The sequence below is a fragment of the Falco biarmicus genome, chromosome 3, assembly GCF_023638135.1.
Source record: "Falco biarmicus isolate bFalBia1 chromosome 3, bFalBia1.pri, whole genome shotgun sequence".
NCBI classification, from domain to species: domain Eukaryota; kingdom Metazoa; phylum Chordata; class Aves; order Falconiformes; family Falconidae; genus Falco; species Falco biarmicus.
The window spans coordinates 104,033,795-104,049,514 of NC_079290.1; the positions used below are offsets into that span (position 1 = coordinate 104,033,795).

The 15,720-nt window shown below is 63.0% G+C and overlaps 2 protein-coding genes and 2 long non-coding RNA genes across 4 annotated transcripts; all 4 read right to left on the bottom strand.

The window, feature by feature from the left end:
* Nucleotides 1-51: 51 nt before the first annotated feature.
* Nucleotides 52-2,729, bottom strand: LOC130145956 (FXYD domain-containing ion transport regulator 3-like). Its single transcript, XM_056331518.1, has 7 exons — nt 2,708-2,729; nt 2,521-2,640; nt 2,136-2,159; nt 1,803-1,877; nt 911-941; nt 650-693; nt 52-231 (listed from the first exon to the last, which is right to left on the bottom strand). The coding sequence occupies exons 1-7, from the start codon at nt 2,727-2,729 to the stop codon at nt 212-214; spliced, it is 336 nt and encodes a 111-aa protein (XP_056187493.1). The 3' UTR covers nt 52-211.
* Nucleotides 2,730-2,776: 47 nt separating this feature from the next.
* LOC130146979 (uncharacterized) lies at nt 2,777-5,009 on the bottom strand. The gene is made up of 3 exons (XR_008821062.1): nt 4,979-5,009; nt 3,621-3,677; nt 2,777-2,811 (listed from the first exon to the last, which is right to left on the bottom strand). It is a non-coding gene; the product is annotated as an uncharacterized LOC130146979 (long non-coding RNA).
* A 1,297-nt stretch (nt 5,010-6,306) lies between these two features.
* On the bottom strand, nt 6,307-9,690 carry LOC130145957 (sushi, nidogen and EGF-like domain-containing protein 1). The gene is made up of 5 exons (XM_056331519.1): nt 9,535-9,690; nt 8,390-8,677; nt 8,150-8,287; nt 6,557-6,781; nt 6,307-6,312 (listed from the first exon to the last, which is right to left on the bottom strand). Exons 1-5 carry the CDS (start codon nt 9,688-9,690, stop codon nt 6,307-6,309), a joined length of 813 nt encoding a protein of 270 aa, XP_056187494.1.
* Nucleotides 9,691-13,859: 4,169 nt separating this feature from the next.
* LOC130146474 (uncharacterized) lies at nt 13,860-14,562 on the bottom strand. The gene is made up of 2 exons (XR_008820922.1): nt 14,423-14,562; nt 13,860-14,012 (listed from the first exon to the last, which is right to left on the bottom strand). It is a non-coding gene; the product is annotated as an uncharacterized LOC130146474 (long non-coding RNA).
* Between the last annotated feature and the right edge of the window lie 1,158 nt (nt 14,563-15,720).

The window sequence follows — 15,720 nt, forward strand, 5'->3', positions numbered from 1 at the left end:
ACATTTTTTAACATTTTTTATTAATCAATTTCCCCTTTTCCGTGTTTTTTTTTTTTGTTTGTTTTTTTGGGGGGAGGGGGTTCACCCCCAAATAAACCCGCTCCTCTCCCTCCCCCACCCTGCCTGCTGGTGTCACTGGGGCCACCCAGACACTGGGGTCGCCCCCTCCCCCCCCCCCCCCCCCCCAGGCTTGGGGACACGTGGGGACACCTCAGCACGTGGTGGCAGCTCCTGCGGAGAGGTGAGGGGTCAGGGGGCACCCAGACACTCAGTATTCAGGACCCCCCCCCCCAGCCACCTGGGACTCCCCTGGACACCTGGGACCCCCCACCCACATGCCTGGGACACCACCCCCCCCAGGACACCTGGGACCCCCCCCTAACAGGTCACCCAGGAACCCCCCTGGCCACCTGGGACCCCCCCACCTGGTCACCTGGGACCCCCCTCCCGGGTGCCTGAGACCCCCCCCGGACACCGGGACCCCCCCCGCCGGACACGCGGGACCCGCCCCCCCCCCCCCTCCCAGACAGGACACCCGGGACCCCCCACCTGGTCACTTGGGATCCTCCCCCCGGGTGTCTGGGATCCCTCCCCCCCCCCCCCCACCCCCCCCCGTCACCTGCACCCCCCCGGGGTGGAGGGGGCTTACCAGGGCCAACCAGGTGTGATGCCTCTGGGGGGGGACGGCGGCGGCTGTGGGGGAGGGAGGCAGGGGGGCTGTGACCCTGCCATGTTCCCCCCCACCTTGGGGACACCCCTGTTACCCCCTTAGGGACACCGCTGCCCTCCCCCTTGGGGACCTCCTTGCCACCCCCTTGGGGACATCCCTGCAGCCTCCCCTGGTGACACCCTTGTGCCCCCGCCCCCCCCCCCCCCCGCCATGTCCCCCCCATGTCCCCTCCTGTCCCACCTGGCTTTGCTCCGGCACTTGCACTTCCCACCTGCAGGGGACGTCAGAGGGGACAGCAGCTGGGGGGAGGGGTGACATGCCACCCCTCCAGGGGACATCGAACCCAGGGGATTCCTCAGAGACCCCCCCAGTGACATGGAACTCCCCCCCAAGGGACACAGGGACCCCCTAGTGACACAGGGACACCCCCCCAGTGACATGGGGACCTTCCAGGTGACAGGGGGACCCCCCCACGTGACACAGGGACCCCCCCCCCCAGTGACACATGGGGACTCTCAGGTGACATACTCCCCCCCCAGGTGACAGGGGGACCCCCCCCAAATGATACAGGGGACCCCCTTAGTGACATGGGGGACACCCCCAGTGACACAGGGCCCCCCCCTGGTGACATGGGACACCCCCTGGTGACAAGGGGACACCCCCCTCCAGTGACATGGGGACCCCCCCAGTGACACATGGGGACTCCCAGGTAACATCCCCCACCCCCCACCCCCCGGGGTGACAGAGGGACCCCCCCAAGTGACCTTCCCCATTGACAATGGGACCTTCCAGGTGGCACAGAGACCCCCCTGGTGACACGGGGACACCCCTGGTAACATGGGGACTCCCCTTAGTGACACATAGGGACTCCCACGTGACATACACCCCCCCCCCCCAGGTGACACCGTGACACCCTAAGTGACACAGGGACCCCCTAGTGGCACAGGGACCCTCCTGGTGACACAGGGACCCCCCTGGTGACACAGGGACACTCCAGGTGGCACAGAGACCCACATGGTGACACGGGGACACCACTGGTGACATGGGGACCCCCCCCAGTGACATGAGGACCCCCCCCGGCGACACGGGGCCCCCCCAGGTGACACGGGGACACTCCCCAGGTGACACTCACTGAGGAGGACGATGATGCCGATGACACAGAGGACAGCGGCCAGCGCCAGCCCTGTCACCCGCAGGCGGTGCCAGTCTGGGGGGGTGTGGACACGGTGGGGACCCCCCTGTCACCCCCCCTTGGGGACACCCCTGTTACCCCCCTCAGGGACCCCCCCATCACCACCCCCCCCTTGGGGCCCCCCTGTCACCCCCCCAGGGCCCCCCCTGTCACCCCTCCCTTGGGAACACCCCTGTCACCCCCCCCAGGGACCCCCACTGTCATCCCCCCCTTGGGGCCCCCCCCTGTCACCCCTCCCTTGGGGACACCCCTGTCACCCCCCGTCCCACTCACCATACTGGAAGGGACTGGCGGCATCTGGTGGGGAGGGGGAGGGGTCAGTCCCCTGGTGGGACACCAGTATGGACTACCCCCCTCCCAGTACCACTCGCTCCCATTCTCAGTATGGCTCCTCCCCGCTCCCAGTATCACCCACCCCCCTCCCAGTATCACCCGCTCCCATTCCAAGTATGGCTCCTCCCTGCTCCCAGTATGACACCTCCCCCCGCCCCCCCCAGTATCACTCGTTCCCAATCCCAGTATGGCTCCTCCCCGCTCCCAGTATGACAACCCCCTCCAGTATCACCCACTCCCATTCCCAGTATGGCTCCTCCCTGCTCCCAGTATGACACACACACACACCCCAGTATGGCTTCTCTCCCCTCCCAGTATCGCACACCCCCCAGTATGGCTCCTCCCCGCTCCCAGTATGACCCACACCCCCCCAGTATCACTCGCTCCCATTCCCAGTATGGCTCGACCCTGCTCCCAGTATGACACGCACACCCCAGTATGGCTTCTCTCCCCTCCCAGTATCACATACCCCCCAGTATGGCTCCTCCTTGTTCCCAGTATGACACACACACCCCAGTATGATCCCCCTCCCATTCCCAGTACAGCCCCTGCCCCCCTCCCAGTTTGTCCCAGTTACTCACCGGGGTCTCTATGTTCCCTCTCACTGGGGACAGAACTGGGGAGAGAGCAAAAACCAGTTGCAGAGGCTCAGCTGGCCAGTACCCTCCCAGTTCCCCCCCAGTTCCTTCCCAGTTCCCCCAGCTTCCCTCCCAGTCACCCCAATTGCCCCTAATTCTGCCTCCCAATTCCCTCCCAGTTATTGCGAGTTCACCCCAGTCATTCCCAGTTCCCGGCCAATTACCCCCAGTTCTTCCCAGTTCCCTCCCAGTTCTGCCTCCCAGTTCCCTCCCAGTTCCCCCCAGTTCAGCCTCCCAGTTGCCTCCCAATTACCCCCAGTTCTGCCTCCAAGTTCCCCCCAATTATTCCCAGTTCCCTCCCAGTTCCCTCCCAGTTATTCCCAGTTCACCCCAGTCACTCCCAGTTCCCAGCCAATTACCCCCAGTTCTTCCCAGTTCCCTCCCAGTTCCCCCCGGTTCGGCCTCCCAGTTCCCTCCCAATTACCCCCAGCTCTGCCTCACAGTTCTCCCAGTTATTCCCAGCTCCCTTCCAATTCCCCCCAGTTCTGCCTCCCAGTTCCCCCCAGTCATTCCCAGTTCCCTCACAATTACCCCCAGATCTCTCCCAGATCCCCCAAATTCCCTCCCAGTTCCCCCCAGTCATTCCCAGTTCCTCCCAGTTCTGCCTCCCAGTTCGCCCCAGTTCCCCCCAGTTCGGCCTCCCAGCTCCCCCCAGTCCTGCCTCCCAGTTCCCCCCCAGTCATTCCCAGTTCCCTCACAATTACCCCCAGATCTCTCCCAGATCCCCCAAATTCCCTCCCAGTTCCCCCCAGTCATTCCCAGTTCCCCCCCAGTCACTCCCAGTTACCTGCCAGCAGCACCAGGACCCTGAGTGTGCCCCACACCATCTTGTGACCTTTGACCCCTGGAAGGGGGGAGGGGGTCCTTGAGGATTCAGGTCCCCCCTCCCCTCCCCCTCCCCCCACCCCCACGAGCCCAGCGTCTGGGTGGGGGAGGGGTGGGTGACTCACAGCGGATTCCGGAGTGGGGCGTTGGTGGGAGGCGAGGGCACCCTGGGGGGGCGGCCCTGGGGGGAGGGGTCCCCGAGGTGGGGGTGTCATTTGGGGAGGTCCTTTTGGGGGCAGGGTCCCTTGGGAGGGGGTCCCTCGGGGGGAGTGTCCCTTAAGGGGGGTGTCCCTTTGGGGGGGGTGTCACTTGGAGGGCATCCCTTCGGGGGGGGGGGTGTCCCTGAAGGGAGGTGTCACTTGGGGGGGGTCCCTTTGGGGGGGAGTAGGGGGGGGGTCCCTCTAGGGGTGGGGGTCACTTAGCGGGGGGGGGGTCCCTTGGGGGGGTGTCACTTGGGGGGGTTCCCTTCGTGGGGAAGTCCCTTAAGTGGGGTGTTTCCTGTGGGGGGGTGTCCCTTTGGGGGAGGTCCCTCTGGGGGAGGGTCCCTTGGGGGAGGCAGGGTCCCTCGGGGGGAGTAGGGGAGGTCCCTCGGGGGGGGGTCCCTCTAGGGGTGGGGGTCACTTGGCCGGGGGGGGTGTCACTCATGGGGGTCCCTTGGGGGGAGGGTCTCTTAGGGGGGGTGTCTTGGGGGTGGGGGCCCTCGGGGGGTTCCCTTGGGGTGGTGGTGGGGGACCCTTAGGGGTGGGGGTCCCTTGGGGGGGACCTCCTGGGGGGACATGGGGGGTCCCGGAGCAGGGTCACCCTAAGGGGCATGGGGGTCACCCCTGGGGGGACATGGGGGGGGTCACCCTGGGGGGACATGGGGGTCACTTTGGAGGGACATGGGGGTCCCCTGGGGGACATGGGGACACACACACACATGGGGGTCCCAGAGACGGTGTCACCCTGGGGGGGGGATATGGGGGACCCCCTGGTGGGATATGGGGGTCGCAGAGCTGGGGACACCCTGGGGGACATGGGGGGGTGTCACCCTTGGGGACATGGGGGTCCCTGAGCCGGGGGTCACCCCTAGAAGACATGGGGGTCCCCTGGGGGGACATGTGGGGGGTCACCCAAGGGGACACGAATGTCCCGGAGCCGGGGTGTGTCCCTCCCCCCTAGTCCTGCCCTTGTAAGGAGGGACGCCCCCCCCCCCAGGGAACCCCTCTCCCCCCCAGGGGACCCTACACCCAGGGGGACCCCCCCCAGGTGACACCGCCACCCCCCAGGGGACCCAGGTGTACGGGGGGGGGGTGGTGGGGGTGGAGGGGCCCATCTCACCTCCCTGCACCAGCAACGGGTAGAACAGGAATTGGGGGGGGGGGGGGGGGAGGGGAGCCATGCCTAGGTGGGGGGCGGGGCTTACGGGGAGGGGGGAGGTGCCACAGGTGCCAGGAGCCGCACCCAGCCCCCCCACCCCCGCTCCTTACCCCTGCCTGGTCCCTGGGGTGCTCCGTGGGGGTGGGGGTCCCCTCCCGGACCCTGTGACCCCCCCAGACCTGTGACCCCCCCCCGACCTGTGACCCTCCCCCTCTATGGACCTTGTGACCCCCCCAGACCTGTAACACACACCCCCCCCCCCCCGGACCCCTGTGCCCCCCCCGCCTGGATACCAGCCCCCCCCCCCAATTTACCTGTGCCCCTCCCCCCCCCCCACACCTGGATTCCTCCCCTCCCCCCCATCCCCGGACCTGACCCCCCCTCCTCTGCACCTGTGCACCTGTGACCACACACACACACCCCCCCCCCCCGCGGACCCTGTGCTCCCCCCAGGTCCTGTGTGCTCCCCCCTCCCCCCCCCCGCCTGGATGCCTGCCCCTCCCTCCTCTGAACCTGTGCCCCTCCCCCCCCCCCGGGTGCTCAATGGGGGCTGTGTCCTACCCCCCCCCCCCCCTCCCCGACGCCTGGATCCCGCCCCCCTCGGATGGGGGATGGGTTCAATGGAGCCTTGTTCTCCTCCGCGCGCCAGCCCCCCCACCTCGAGCCCCCTCCCCCCCCCCCATGCCTGGGCCCCCCCGTTTGACCTTGACCCCCGCTTGACCCCAGCTGCCACCCCACAAGGGGGCCCATTGAGGCTTGTCCGGGGTGTGTGTGTGTGTGTGGGGGGGGGGGGGTGGGGCACAACGGATTGCTGGGACCCCTCTGGGTGGGGGGAGGGGTGACACATTCCTGAGCGGGTGCGGGGGGGGGCGGGCTGGGGAGGGGACGCGACGGACGGACAGACAGGGACAGGACGACCGGGGATGACAGCTGGCTGTTGGCTCTGCCCCGCCCCTCCCTGCCCCACCCCCCCCCACCCCCCCACCCCCGGCATCTGGGTGCCCCTCCCTCCCCAGGCATCTGCGTGTCCCTCCCCCCCCATAGGGGACCTGGTGTTCCTGGGGGGGTCACTGGGTGTCACCAGCTGTCGGTGTCCCCCCATGTCACTGGGTGTCCCGGTGTGCACGCAGTTGGGGGGAGGGAAAGGGTGGGGGTGGCCCCCCCCCCCCCCCCCATCACTTCTCCACCCGTTGGCACCAGGCCTGGGTGGCATCAGAGCCAGGCGGTGTCACCCCACGCTGACAACCGTTGCCCCCCCCCCCAGCTTTGCCACCCATGTCCCCCCCTCTTCAGGGCTGCAGGGAGGGATGGGGACACACGTGACACAGGTGACACACGTGTTGCTGCCCATCTGCAGTGCTTGGCGAGGCTTTAATGGTGCTTCCAGGGTGGGTGGGGGAGGGGCATTAGGGGGCCCAGCTGTCCCCAACCGCCACATCTCCCCCCCACCCCCCACCCCGGGCCCCCAAACCCGTGGGGGAATGCCAGTGTTCCCTCCCCCACCCCCCAAGAGGTCCCCATCATGACCCGCAGATATACACCCTCTCCTCGGTGGTCTGGCGCAGGGTGGGGGATGGTGAGGGCGAGGGGGTGGGGGTCTCGGGGGGGGTCAGGGGGGCCCTCGGTGGCAGTGAACACGTCCACGCGGAATATCCAGCGCCCCGGGACCCCCACGTTGCTCCGGTGCCCCACGCGCAGGACAGCGGGCGAGCGTGACCCCGGGATGTTGTAGTAGTGCAGGTCGTCCCCGCTGTTGAACCCAGCCTGGGGGGGAGAGAGGGGGGGAGGGTCCACCCGGGGGGCGACAGGAGCTACTGGGGGCTGGAGAAGCATGGTTCTGCCCCAAATCCCCCCAGTTCTGCCCCAGTTCTCTTAATTCCACCCCAAATCCCCTTAATTCTGCCCAAAATCCCCATAATTCCACCCCAAATCCCTTAATTTCACCCCAAATCCCCTTAATTCTGCCCCAAATCCCCATAATTCTGCCCCAAATCCCCTTAATTCCACCCCAAATCCCCTTAATTCCCACACTAAATCCACTTAATTCTGACCAAATCCCTTAATTCCACCCCAAATCCCTTAATTCCATGCCAAATCCCTTAATTCTGCCACAAATCCCCTTAATTTCATCCCCAAACCCCCTTATTTCCACCTCAAATCCCCTTAAATCTGCCCAAATTCTTGTAATTCTGCCACAAATTCCCTTAATTCCAGCACAAATCCTCTAAATTCCACCCCAAATCCCTTAATTCTGCCCAAATACCTTAATTCCACCCCAAATCCCCACAATTCTGCCCAAATTCTCTTAATTCTGCCCCAAATCCCCTAAATTTCAACACAAATCCCTTAATTCTGCCCCAAATCCCCATAATTCTGCCCCAAATCCCCTTAATTTCACCCCAAATCTCCTTAATTCTGCCCAAATGCCCTTAATTCCCCCCAAATCCATGAATCCCCCCCCCCCCCAAATCCCCCCAATTCCCCCCCAAATCCCCCCCAGTTCTCTCCAATTCCCCCAGTTCCCCCTCAAATCTCCTGAACTCCTCCTACCCAGGTGGGTGGCCCCGGTCCAGTGGTGGGGACCCCAGTGTCCCCAGCACTCCCAGTGCCCACCAGTGCCCCCAGCGCCCCCAATATCCCCAATGTTCCCAGTTCCCCCAGTGTCCCCAAAGACCCCAGTACCCCCAGTATCCCCAGTGCCCACCTGTGCGCCCAGTGCCCCCAACACCCCCAATATCCCCAGAATCCCCAGCACCCACCTGTGCCCCCAGCACTCCCAGTGCCCACCTGTCCAGGTGTGCCCCCCAGCGCCCCCGGTATGCCCAGCACCCCCAGTGCCCACCAGTGCCCTCAGTGCCCCAATATCGCCAGTGTTCCCAGTTCCCCCAGTGTCCCCAGCACCCCCAGTGTCCCCAGTATCCCCAGCACCCCCAGTATCCCCAGCACCCCCAGTGTCCCCAGTGCCCCCAGCACCCCCAGTGCCCCCAGTTCCCCCAGCACCCCCAGCGCACACCTGTTCCGGCATGCCCCCAGTGTCCTCAGTGCCCCCAGTATCCCCAGTGCCCTCAGCGCCCACCTGTGCCCCCAGCGCCCTCAGCCCCCCTCAGCCCCCCCAGTGCCCCCAGTGCCCACCTGTGCTGGCGTGCCCCCCAGGCCACTGTAGGCGTTGCCGTCGTTGGCCAGTCCCGTGGTCCACTGGAGGTCCCCGTAGTTCAGCATGACGAAGGATGTGGCCCCATCAGTGGCCAACACAGCCTGGAAGGTGTTCACCTGGGGAGTGGGTGGGGGAGGGGAAGGAGGAACGTCACCACGGTGTCACTGTGTCACCGTGACCCATTGCTGTGGTCCTCCAGCTGGTCCTCCTCCTCCTACCTTCTTGGAGGCAGCTCCGAAGAAGGAGACACGGTACCAGGTGGCCACGAAAGCCCAGGTGGGCTTGGGGGTGGGGTCAGAGGAGGTCACGGCTGGGGTGAGGTCACGAGTCAAGCGGGCCAGCAGCTCTGGCTCCTGGCTTTGCCGGTAGAAGACATCTCCTCCCAGTCTGGTGTCCACGTCGGCCCAATATGGAGCCACAAAGGGGCGGTGGCCTGGTAGCGGGAAGGGCTCCGGAGTGAATTCTGGGACTCCGGTCCCGAAGGACACGACTCCGTTGTTGTTCACCTGGAGGAAGGAACCACCCCCGTCATGGTGACCCACCCGTGGTGCATGGCCACCACCTGGGGTGGCCTTCATCCAGGGTGGCACCAACCGTGATGGCCTCCAACCAGGGATGTGTCTTCAACCATGGTGAGCATAGTCATGGCATCGCCAACCATGGTGACCTCAACCATGCTGACCCCCAACTGTGGTGGCCCCAAACCCATGGTGGCCCCAAACCCATGGAGGACCCAAACCCATGGAGGACCCAAACCCATGGTGCCCCCCAGCCAGTGTCCCTCCACCTATAATGGCCCCAAACCCATGGTGTCCCCAAACCTGTGGTCACCCCCAGCCAGGGTACCTCCACCTATAGTGGTTCCAACACACGGTGGTCCCAAACCCGTCGTGGCCCCAACCCCATGGTGGCCCCATAACTGTGGTGGCCCCAAACCCATGGTGGCCCCAAACCCATGGTGGCCCCCAACCATGGTACCTCAACCTATAGTGGCTCCAACACATGGTGGCTCCAACCCCATAGTAGCCCCAACCCCATGGTGGCCCCCAACCTGTGGTGGCCCCAAACTCATGGTGACCCCAAACCCGTGGTGGCACCTAACCCATGGTGGCCCCAAACCTGTGGTGGCACCAAACCTGTGGTGGCCCCAACCCGTGGTGGCCCCAACCCCACTGTGCTCCCCAACCATGGTACTTCCAACACATTGTGTCTTCAACTACAGTGGCCCAAACTCATGGTGTCCCCAACCCATGACATCCCCAACTCAGGTTCCCCCCCCATGGTGTCCACACCCCATAGCACCCCGAGGACCCCCACCCACATCATCCCCTCCCCCCCGCCCGCCATGGGGCCCAGCACCCACATAGAGCGAGCGGTGGGAGCGTCCGTAGAAGGAGAAGGGCTGCCAGAGCTGGATCTCAGGGCTCATCCCATCGTCTTCCCGGGGGGTGGCCTCGTCCCCAACCGCCGGCCCGAAGGGGTAGAGCAGCCCACCTAGGGGTGGCCACCAAGGAGCCATGGCGGGGGGGTTGGGACCCCCCACGTGGAGGGTCTGGGACCCACATGGTGGCCTAGAACCTCCCCCATGACACTGGTGGACCTTCCAGTATGGATCTGGGGGACCTTCCAGTATGGACCTGAGGAACCTTCCAGTATGGTGGTCCTGGGGGGAACCTTCCAGTATGGACCTCTAGGGACCTTCCAGTATGGATCTGGGGGACCTTCCAGTATGGACCCCTGCGGACCTTCCAGTATGGTGGTCCTGGGGGGGACCTTCCAGTATGGAACTGGGGGACCTTCCAGTATGGACCTTGGGTACCTGCCAGTATGGACCTTGCAGGGGACCTTCCAGTATGGTGGACCTGGGGGACCTTCCAGTATGGAACTGGGGGGATCTTCTAGTATGGTGGTCCTGGGTGTGACCTTCCAGTATGGATCTGGGGGACCTTCCAGTATGGACCTTGGGGGTACCTTCCAGTATGGTGGCCCTGGGGGTGACCTTCCAGTATAAAGCTGGGGGGACCTTCCACTATGGGCTTAGGACCCCCAGTGTCACCCTGGGATCTCCCAGTAGGGGCCTAGGACGCAGCAGTAGGGGCCTGGGACTCCAGTATCACCCCAGAACCTCCCAGTATGGGTGCAGGACCTTCCAGTAGGGACCTGGGATCTCCCAGCATGTGCCAGGGATATCCTGGGGTGGGACAGGGACCTCCCAGTGTCACCTCAGAACCTCCGAGTATGGGCCCAGGACCCACCAGTAGGGGACTGGGACTCCAGTATCATCCCAGAACCTCCCAGTATGGGCCTAGGACACACCAGTAGGGGCCTGAGACCTCCCAGTGTCACCTCAGAACCTCCCAGTATGGGTGCAGGACCCCCAGTAGGGGCCTGGGACCTCCCAGTGTCACCTCAGAACCTCCCAGTATGGGCCTAGGACCTCCCAGTAGGGGCCTGGGATCTCCTAGTATGTGCCAGGGATATCCTGGGATGGGACTGGGACCTCCCAGTGTCACCTCAGAATCTCCCAGTATGGGCTTAGAACCCCCCAGTATGGGCCTAGGACCTCCCATTATGGGCCTGGGACTCCAGTTATCACCTCAGAACCTCCTAGTATGGGTGCAGGACCCCCAGTAGTGGCCCGGGACCTCCCAGTGTCACCTCAGAACCTCCCAGTATGGGCATAGGACCTCCCAGTAGGGGCCTGGGATCTCCCAGTATCACCCCAGAACCTCCCAGTATGGGCCTAGGACCTCCCAGTAGGGGCCTGGGATCTCCCATTGTCACCCCAGAACCTCCCAGTATGGGCCTAGGACGCGCCAGTAGGGGCCTGGGACTCCAGTATCACCCAGAGCCTTCCAGTATGGGTGCAGGACCTCCCAGTAGGGGCCTGGGATCTCCCAGTATGTGCCAGGGATATCCTGGGGTGGGACTGGGACCTCCCAGTGTCACCTGAGAACCTCCGAGTATGGGCCTAGGACCTCCCAGTAGGGCCTGGGACCTCCCAGTAGGGACATGGGACTCCAGTTATCACCTCAGAACCTCCCAGTATGGGCCTAGAACCTCCCAGTAGGGACATGGGACTCCAGTTATCACCTCAGAACCTCCCAGTATGGGCCTAGAACCTCCCAGTAGGGGCTTGGGACTCCAGTTATCACCTCAGAACCTCCCAGTATGGGTGTAGGACCCCCAGTAGGGGCCTGGGATCTCCCATTGTCACCTCAGAACCTCCCAGTATGGGCCTAGGACCCCCCTAAACCAAGTCTGAGCCCCTTCTTCCTCCACGCCCCACCCCCCGCCCCCCAGCTGCCCCCCGTGATGGCCCTCATGGGGCTGAGGGGTGCGCTGGGTGACGAGGAGACAGGTGACACCCATGGGTGCCTTCCCCATGTCCCCACTCACACGAGTGTCCCCATAGTGTCCCCAAGTCACCCAGGGGTCCCATGGGTGCACCTCCCCCCCTCACCATGACCCCATGGATCCCTGAGTCACCCGAGGATCTTATGGGTGTCCCCCATGTCCCCAGGGGCCCCCGCTCACCTGTGTGGCCCAGGAGGAGGAGGAGAAGGAGGAGGATGGGGAGAGCCTTCATCTGCCCAGGCCTGGGGGAGCGAGGGGGGGAGGGGTGCTTCATTCATCCAGCCATCCTTCACCCACCCATCCTTCACCCATCCTTCTGTCCTTCACCCATCCTTCCATCCTTCACCTATCCATCTGTCCTGCACCCACCCATCCTTCACCCATCCTTCTGTCCTTCACCCACCCATTCTTCACCCATCCTTCCATCCTTCACCCATCCTTCCATCTTTCACCCACCCACCCATCCTTCACCCATCCATTTGTGCCTCCACCCCTCCATGTCCCCATACACGGGTCTCCTCTGCGTCCCTGTCCCCTCCAGACATCCCATGCCCATTCCTGTCCCCACGGGTGCCGCTGTCCCCATGCCCACCCCTCCCTATGGGTGTCTCTCGTTGTGTCCCCTGCGTGTCCCCTCTCCCTGTGCATGTCCCTGTGCGTCCCTTGCATGTCCCTGTCCAAATGTCCCCATGCCCCTCCATGTCCCCATGCCCACCATGTCCCTCAATGTCCCCCATACCCATGTGTCCAGGTGTTCCCCATATCCCCCAATATCTTCCATGCCCCCCATGTCCCATGTCCCCACCCCTCAGCGCCCCCCATGTCCTACCACGTCCCCACGTCCCCAGCTCCTTGTCATGTCCCCACCCCTCAATGTCCCCATGTCCTACCACACCCCCATGTCCCCAGCTCCTTCTCATGTCCCCCCATATCCACATGTCCCTCCACATAGCTCCATGCCCCCATGTCCCCCCTCCTGTCCCCAGTGTCCCCCCTCACCAGGGTCCCATGGTGCCGGTCAGTGTCTGGGATGTGGCCAGAGCCGTTTTATCCCCAGGGAGGGGACAGGCCTGGGGGGGTGGGGGAGTGGGGGGGTGACCCCTCCTCCCCAGGTGGCACCTCCCCAGGCCTCGGGCGCTTCCTCCTCTGTCCACGGGGGGGACTGGAATGGACCATGGGCTCTTGTAGGGGGACACTGAGGGGTACTTGGACATGCCGGGGGGGACCATGGGATGTATTGGGACAAACTGGGAGGGATTTGGAACACTTGGGGGGATACTGGGGGAGGACTGGAATGCACTGGGAGGGATTTGGGACACTGGGGGGGGCATATTGGGGGAGACTGGAGAGACTGTGAACTGAAATGCACTGGGATGGACTGCGGACACTGGAGGAGGAGGGCATACTGGGGGAGACTGGAGAGACCCTGGAGTGAACTGGAATGCACTGGGATGGACTGTGAACACTGAGGGAGGAGGGCATACTGGGGGAGACTGGAATGCAGTGGGATGGACTGCGGACACTGGGGGAGGAGGGCATACTGGGTGAGACTGGAATGCACTGGGAGAGACTGCGGACACTGGGGGGGGGCATACTGGGGGAGACTGGAGAGACCTTGGAGTGAACTGGAATGCACTGGGAGGGACAGGGGACACTGCAGGGCAGACTAGGGGAGGACTGGAATGCACTGGGAGGGAGTGGGGACAGTGGGGGGGGGCATACTGGGGGAAACTGGTGAGACCATGGAATGAACTGGGGGACACATTTGGGGGGAGTGGGACATACTGGGGGGAGTGGGGACATGGGGACATATGGGGGAAGACATGGAGGGGGCTGGGATGCACTGGAGGGGGCATATGGAGGGGACTGGGATAAACTGGAGGAGACTGGAATTTTTTTTTTTTGAGGGGGGGAAGTGGGGTGTACTGGGAAGGACTGGGAACCCAGGTTTCCAGGAACGCCACCCTCCCCCCCCCCTCCTCAGAGGAGCCCCCCTCACCCCCGGGATCCTCCTCCGCTCCAGCCCCCCCCCCGCCCCTGGCACCAAGACATCCGGGTGCCCCCCCTCCACTCCACACACACACACCCCCAGGGGGACCCAGGTGTGGATGGGCAGAGCCGTGACAGGAAATATTGACTGAAACGGGTCAGGGGGGGGACAAAAAACCACCCGCCTGCGGCAGGGCAGGGCTGGCAGGGGACAAAGGAGTCCGGCAAAAACCCCTCCCCCACCCCCACCCCACCCCCACGCCCCCAGGCATCCAGGACCCCCCCACCCTCACGCCTCCACGACACCTTTCCTTGGTGCCAACGATTTTATTGCAAAATAAACCCCGTGGTGGCTTCTTTATTTTTTTTGTAATTTTTTTTGGGGGGGGAAACCCCTCAAATTTTGGGAAAAAAACCCCAAATCTCCCTTTTTTTCCAGCTGTTTCCTTCATTTTCCCTGTGATGATCTCCAGATCATCCCATTTTTCTGCATCACTGGGTGGAAAAAGGGGAAAGTGAAGGTTAATCCCCCCCTTTTCCCAGCTTCCCCCTCCCCCCTCCCCTTTTTTTGGGCAAGTGATGAAAATGAGGAGCTCTTGGGGATGAAGGTGGCACCTAGGGGGCTTGTCTGGTATGAAACGGGGGGAAAAAAGGGGGATTTGGGTTCATCGGATGGGATGGGGTGATGGGTGAAGGTCTGCTGATGGGGGTGAAGGACACCCGTTGGATGAAATTACTGGGGGGGGGAAAGGGGAGGAAATTTTGGGTCATACCAAGGGATGGCACCAACTGATGGAGGATTCTTCATGGTGGTGGTACCAAGGACCACGGGGGATACAACCAAGACGGAGGGAGGAGATGAAAGATGCCAGCTATCCCCCCAACGAAGACCTGGTGACACTCACGTTGGTGAAGTCGGGTGCTCTCCAAGCCTTGGCCACTGCCACCACGTCCCTCAGCAACTTCCCGTCGGGTCCTCGGAGGTCGTTGGCTGCGTCCCTGTCGTAGTCACCGCAGAGGCCACAAAGGCGTTTGCTCAGGTCCTGCCCCACCTTCATCATCATCTCGCCATCGGGGCTGAGGCCGATGATGACTTTGGGTTGGAGGGTGACCCAGATGGTGCCTTCGTTCTCGGTGATGGTCACTGCGGTGGGGATGTCAACAGGGAGGTTGGCTGGGACCCCGTTGACCTGGAGAAGACACCAAGAGGGTGATTCTGCCTCTATACAAGGCAACAAATATTTCAATAAATAAATAATATCAAAATAAAATATAAATCAGGATGAAACTGCCAGGACCTGGGTCATTTCTCCACCACTGTCCTTCTCCAGGGTGGTGGAACCCAACATGGGGTGAAGTCCCACCATCGTAAGGATGGGGCGAAGTGCCCTGAAAGGGCAGAAGGTGGGATGGAGATGGGCAGCCAGGGTTGATCCGGTGGGATTCCATCCTGCTGGGGATCAGGATGGGGATCTGGCCACTTGGGATCCCCACGTGGAGGTGGGAGAGGGGGTCTTGTGTGAAGGTAGGCACCCATGGGTGCTTCCTTGAGGTGAAATTACCCAGGAAAAGAGGAAATTTGGGTCAATTTAAATGGCTGAGGAGATGCGCCAACATCTCTTGGTGAGGGTGGGATGGAGGACAGCACCCATGGGTGGCCCACAGCTGGAAAAAGGGCTGGTTTGGTCCAAATGAAGGAAAGGCTCGATGAGTGGAGATGGTTTGGGGGTGGGATGAAGAAAAGCAGAGGTGGATGCTCCCCATGGAAGGAATTGCGGGGAAAAACAGGGATCTGGGTTAAAACGAAGGGATGGGTCAATGGGAGATCTTGTGCTGACATTGGGATGAAGGTGGCATCTCCGTAGCCTTCGCTTAGGTGGAAGTTTTTGGGAAAAAAAGGCCATTTGAAGGAAAACAAAGGGTTGGGTGGTTGTGGGGAGATGTGGAGGGGACGGTGGGAGGAGGGACAATGCAGGCAGGTCCTTCCCTTGTGGGAAATTGGTGGGAAAAGGGCAAATTGAGTCCAAATGAAGGGATGGGCCAAGGGTTTTGGCCAGCTGGTGATGATGGCAAGGAGGACAGCCCCACCCATGGACCTTGCAACATATTGGTGGAAACCATGGATTTTGGTGGAAACCATGTGGATATTGGTGGAAACCATGTAGATTTTTGTGGAAACCGCATGGATGTTGGTGGAAAATGC